Source organism: Teleopsis dalmanni, chromosome 2 (genome assembly GCF_002237135.1).
Source record: "Teleopsis dalmanni isolate 2A chromosome 2, ASM223713v2, whole genome shotgun sequence".
Classification (NCBI taxonomy): domain Eukaryota; kingdom Metazoa; phylum Arthropoda; class Insecta; order Diptera; family Diopsidae; genus Teleopsis; species Teleopsis dalmanni.
The window spans coordinates 191,104,719-191,111,190 of record NC_051847.1 but is presented as its reverse complement, the minus strand read 5'-3'; the positions used below and the strand labels follow the sequence as shown (position 1 = coordinate 191,111,190).

Below are 6,472 nucleotides of genomic sequence, written 5' to 3'. Positions count from 1 at the left end.
GCAAATATCAATATAGCATCATTTTAATTAATATTAATTGCCACGCAAATAAAAATATTTTTTCTTAAATCTGACTTTTGCAATTATAAAATTTTATTGGCAATAAACTATTGACTATTAATTTAAAAAAAAATATAGCAATTCTTGTTTTTTTTTTTTGTTTTTTACTTAAATTAAGTTTTTATTTAATTATCGTTTACCATTGTATATCATTAAAAATATCAACATCATTATAAACCAAAAACAAAAAATATTTTGCAGTTACAAAATTGTAAACATTATTAATATTTAAATTGTATAAATCTTTATAAAACAACATTTTTAAAAAATTATTTATATTTGTATTGTACTAATTTAAAAAACATTTTTTTTATATATATATATTAATAATTTTAACATACAATTAAATTGTAAACTTTGACTAAGTGAACACAATTTTTAGAAAATAATAACAATGCGAATTAAAGTATTTCAATATCGAGTACAATCAATATGCTTAATTTACAATTAACATTATTTGTTTAATAAATTTTTAATTTAATTAGCTTAATTATATGCAAATATTCGCATCAAAATTTTATTTTAAAAAAATGTTACAAATTACGTTAATTTCTCTTTTAAAATTGCCACATTAAATATCAATAGAATTTATAATTATGTACAATTTTTACATAATATTTTTGTTTTTCATTGTGTATTTTTTTTATATTAAATAATTTTTTATAAATATAATATTATTTATAAATTAATTATTACGTTACATTTATAAATTATTTTGGGTTTTTTTATTATATATTCTTATAAAATTATTTTTCATATCTTCCATTTACATAAATTATATACAATTTTAAACTTAACTTAAATTTAGGTGATTTAACAAAATGTATTTTTTTCATATGTTTACCAAAATTTTATATAATTTTTGATTTTAATAAAATATATATAAATATTTTTTACATGCTATATGTATATATATATATATATATATATCTATATAAATTTTTGTTACATTTCCCTTCTTTACATTTGTGTTGCTTTAATTTTTGCATTTTTTTATTGTGTAAAAAAATTAATAATTTAAGCATTTCACTTATATTTATAAGTGAATAAATAAAAAACTAATATAAAACTACATTATTTTTGTCTTTCTTTGTTAGTAAATTTTGAGTTGCTATTATTATTTTTATTGTGTTCATGATTTTTATTTTTGTATTCTGCATATATATATATATTTACATATATATTGTACATATTTTATTTCATACGATTAATGACTAAATCGGCCACTACTTGTAAACCCTTCTGGTAAGGTGACTCAGTTAATTCCTGCGCTAATCGTATCGCTTCGATGCAATGTTTTTTGGCCAAGAATCGCGTCTGTTCTAATCCATGTGATTTGTGTACTAATTCGAAGGCACGCTCAACGTCACCAGGTTCACTAAACCGTCTCATAATCATGGGATTAAGTTCAGGATACTAAAAAAATATTTAAAAATTTAATATTAATACTTTTACTTTGATTTAAATTGTTAAATAAAACAAAAAGGATAAAACATTATTTTAAAAATATAAATCAAATTGTAGTGACTATTTTACTTAATAATTACTATTATATTTAATAGAGAGGTTTTGAGCAGTAAAATGGCTAGCCAAAAATTTTTTTAATTAAAATAATAAAAAAAACTTTTGTTGTTATAGTTCACTTTTGTTCGAAACCTATCTAATAATAAGAATTGTAACAGCGAAGAGCAACTGGTTTAAGAAGTTGCTCTTCTATCAGTACCAAGTGCTGCGAACCATTCCCATTAGAGTTTCATAATTCGCAGAAATATTTCGCAAAGTGTTTTTCAGATGAATTGTAGTTTGTTAGAACATTTTCTTCATTAAGGTAATGTTATGGTAATGTTGTGGTAACCCGGAAAAATCTGCTAGTATAACACCTTTTGGAAATTGTGATACTGCATCGCCGATAGTACTGGATTACGGCCTGTTCATGAAATGCCCCGAAGCCATTTGTCTACGACAAGTGCAGTTCACTAATCCCATAGAAGTTTAATCGTTTACAAGAATATTGGAATAATATAAGTCACATCAGAAAGTTGTAGATAAATAATTTATTCAAATAAAGTGCTTCTTGAGAAAGTTATTTTATTCATAATAAGATCGGAATCACAAAATAGCTATTTTTATTGCTACCAACTCAATGTAGCACCAATAAATAAAACTCACAGAGCTAAGAATGTGTTAAGCCAAATTTCCACAATAATAATAATTTGCTTGACATTTCTAGGTAACTAGTAATTTAATTCTATAAATATAGAATATAACACTTAAAAAATATACAGAACATTTTTATAGTCATCATAGTATGTTAATATTTTTTATAGTTATAAATTCTAATTATAGAACTTTTTATTAAAATAAAATTTATTAAAACACAAGTTAACAAAAATTGAATACAATAATAATATGGAAAATAAAAATAAGCAAAAATATAAAAATAAAAAATAATATAAAAATAAAGTAAAATAAAATTAAGATTCAAAACAAATATGGAATAAAACTGAAAAGAAGTGGATACAAAATTGCTGAAATGGCGCTTCGAACGCCATCTGTCAATCATATTTGTAATTAAAAACGAAAGTACTAACTATATTGATAAGGGCGCCCATATATAGGCCATTACAATGTTAGGTATAAATTATAAGTAGTTCGTAAATGGTAAGTTCAGTATTTTAGTGCAACATGACGCAATTCTCATTGATATACAAGCGAGTATCTGCCTACCTTTTTTGCCGCACCTGTCGAACTGCCAACTATTGACGCATTTAACACTTTTTTCTCCATTTTCTTTACTTTGTTTTTTTGAACCTATTCTGCTACTGTGCTTTCTTCAAGCAGTTTATAACAGTGGCAACAGTAGCCACATTGCCACATTAGTTGACTAATAAGTAATGCTCGACACGTGCATACAAATAATAACATACCTTGCATGATAATTAAAATAAATTAATTGAAAAAACGAAATTATTTTTTGTCTTCGATATTAATGTCAAATTCCGAGTTGTCTGATGTAAACCGAAAGCAACAGTATTTAAGTGCTATAATAATTTTTTAAACCAATTAATATAATTTTTATTGCTTCTTGAAATTTTATACATTTAATTTGCAGTATTTATGATGATGTTTCATAAAAATAAATAGTAACTGCTTTGGATGTACTTCCTTATGTATTTATGACATATTTATGACATATGACATACCATAATAAGTTTTATTAAATACCGAAAGTACCGTATCTAGACAAAGTGCAATCACAATTTTACAATTTGTTATTAAAAGTAAGTATAAGAACCATAGAAATGTTATACTAATTGATAGTCAGACAGCAATCAATGCACTCAATTGTCATCAGGTGACATCAGCTGAATGATGGACTGTCTTGATAAGCTGAATATCTATCACTAAAAAAGTGAGATATGAGTCCTATGAGTTGCGGATTACGTTGGAGTTTCCATTAAGATTGCAAGAGAAGAAACAATTTCGTTGCTTGTAGATCTATTATGTAGCTTAGATATAATGGTAATTTTTGATCCCTTCGTGCCGAAAGAAGAAGAGAAACAGAGAGGTCTAAACTGGGACAATATACTAGTGTTAACACACTGACCAAAACTAGTTCAATAATATGTGACTTAACACAATAAAAAAAAAAACAAACCATATAAACATAAATATTCTATGTAGATATTTTGACAGGGCCCTGTAGATTAATCTTGTACCTACAATATTATAAATTTAATGCAATGGCACTTATACGTTTCGTGAGGAAAAAAACGACAAAGAGAAATATGCCTAGTATTGATGCAGATATAAAATAAATCTTACTTCATTTATATAGCTGAAGTCACAAATATTGTTAAATATCATTTAAATATCCATTAATTATCATTTAAATATCCATTAAATATCATTAAATAAATGATAGTTCATGTACTCAACTATATGAGTATGGTTAGAGGTTTATGAGATTCGCAATTTATGCCCAAAATCTTAATCAAGAGTTCAGAAATTAATCAGAGACTTGAAGATTAATTATGTTTGAAAAATTTTCAAACATTTTCGAAAAACTCCATTTAGTTTAAAATACTTATAGTATTTATCTGATCTGATGTTTATAAATCAATAACTTATTATCTTGCTATAGATTTTCTGATGTGGGCTACCTACTTCCAATATATAACTTTAGTTATTTAGACAAACCATATTTAATATATAGTAAATTGTATGAGTACATGTTTTTTTTTACCACCATTTATTTCACAATGTTTTTATAGCATTTTTCTCATTTCATTTTTATACATCAATACCTCATGTCTTGCTAAAAAATTGTCCCAACTATTATGCACATATTTCTAGGATCGACCATATTGAAGCAACCTATCTACTTCTGATACACAACAAATATTATGAAGCAATTTAGAGATAAACCATTGTATGACTTTTTAGGATTTAATGTTTTCTAGGATAGAGTCTCCTCTGAGCCCACACTGCATGGACATTAAAGTGAAAGCTCGCAAATCGGAATATTTCGTAGTAATTAAAATGATTTTAACTGTTAATAATTAAAAAATATTGGATTGACTATATAAGTGTTATATAGTGTTCTTATAATATCTATCATGATCAGTGAGTTTTACTTAAAAGTATTACCACATCATGTATTAGACTACCCTTTTCAGAATTAAAACAAAAAGAATATTTTTACTGGGATGTTACATTTGGCATATCCATAGATAATAGATGTAATATAATCACAAAAAATTGTATTAATATTCTGTTAGGGGTTTTCTAAAAAACCTTCAAATTACATGACGAGTACGAATTATCATGGAAATGGATTACACGTGTCTGTGCCTAATTAGCAAATCATTTTGAGAATAAAATAAAATTTGTCAGTTCTTAACAAAACTTAAGAGATTTCCGACTTACAAATGTTATACTAATATTAATGTCTTAAGATATTTATTCAAAGAAAAAAATAGATTTACTTAGAATACAAAAAATAAATAAATAATACTAATGTTAACATTTAACAAAAAAATTGACAAAATTATTAAATTGCTCGCATAAAACTTAAGTGCTCATTGCCTATGCATATAAACACTCCTTTGGTCTTTTATTGTTTATATTGCCTAAGTACGTTTGTGGGTTTTAAACGAATATTAGTTTTATTTAAAATAATAATAAAAATAGTAAATATATGCTGGAGACGCATAAGGAAATGGAAATAATGACAGCAATAATATAAACAATGCGTAACATATCGAATTGGAAAACCTAATGAATTATATACATAAAATAATACGCAAAAAAAAACCCAGCAACTTTTTTTTTATATATAATTTTTTTAACAAAATGATAAATGTAGTAATTGCAATAAAAATGCTAAATAAAATGACACAAATAATTTCACGTATATGCAAAGTGCATGGGAATGCAATTATGTGAAGCCACTAATGCATGTATTTTGGTCATGCACTTGTTATATGAAACACTTACCTTTTCGCATGCAAATAAGACTGGCGCCGTTGCAAGCCCCAATTTCAGATCAGCTGCTGTAGGTTTACCCATAGTCTCTGCGGATGAGACAAAGTCCAGCATATCGTCTACCAATTGAAATGCTAAACCAATATTTCTGCCATATTGGAACGCTAATTCTACAACATTATCATCAGCTTCAGCTATGACCGCTGTCTGTACGTACAGAAGAAGAGGGAAGATTAACATTTTATGAAAAAATTGCTTATTTTTTTATGCATCATTGCATTTCAATGACATAAATTGCAGTACTTTGCCATCAAAATGCACGCATTATCCGTGCATTTACTCAAAACAAGTACTTACCGCTTTGAGTGCGTTCGCAATCAATGAAGCCGTCTTCCGGTACGTTTTTGTAAGGTAATGGGCAAATCGTTCATTTTCAGTTTCTTTTGAGCCAAGTTGCATGAATTCACCTTGAACCAAGTCCGTCAAAATCTAGAATAGAACAAAACGCAAAAGTAAATATTTATTTTAATTTTTTTGTTAACATAATGATCGAAATATATTATTAAAATGAAAAGAACTATTTAAATATAAATTAATAGAATATAAACTTAATTTATTGTAATATAATTTATGTTGTAATGAATGCAGTTGTTAACACGCACGTAAACTACTTAATTTAATTAAAACAACTTAGTCTTTACATTTTGTTGTTTATTATAATAAATGTTTTAGCACAAGGCTTTGTTATGGAAAAGAGAAACTTATATTTCTTATTAAAACATTAATTATATTAATATTTAAATTGATTTTGCATTTTACTTAATGAGTTATACCTATACACCATCAAACATAAATATACATTGTGACCGAAAAGCTTTCGGAAATTCTCATTTAAAATTCGCGCGCTGTATATTTTTCGATATTT

At 25.7% G+C, this 6,472-nt stretch overlaps 1 protein-coding gene across 1 annotated transcript in view; it reads right to left on the bottom strand.

Annotated features, from left to right (window-relative positions):
• Positions 1-1,205: 1,205 nt before the first annotated feature.
• LOC119676431 (all trans-polyprenyl-diphosphate synthase PDSS1-like) overlaps positions 1,206-6,472 on the bottom strand; it is a 6,824-nt gene continuing 1,557 nt past the window's right edge. The window contains exons 2-4 of the mRNA XM_038087671.1: positions 5,905-6,036; positions 5,560-5,754; positions 1,206-1,476 (exon numbers count right to left, since the gene is read on the bottom strand). Coding sequence (XP_037943599.1) covers positions 1,255-1,476; positions 5,560-5,754; positions 5,905-6,036 — 549 coding nt within the window. The 3' untranslated portion in view covers positions 1,206-1,254. The remainder of the gene's footprint in view (positions 1,477-5,559; positions 5,755-5,904; positions 6,037-6,472) is intronic.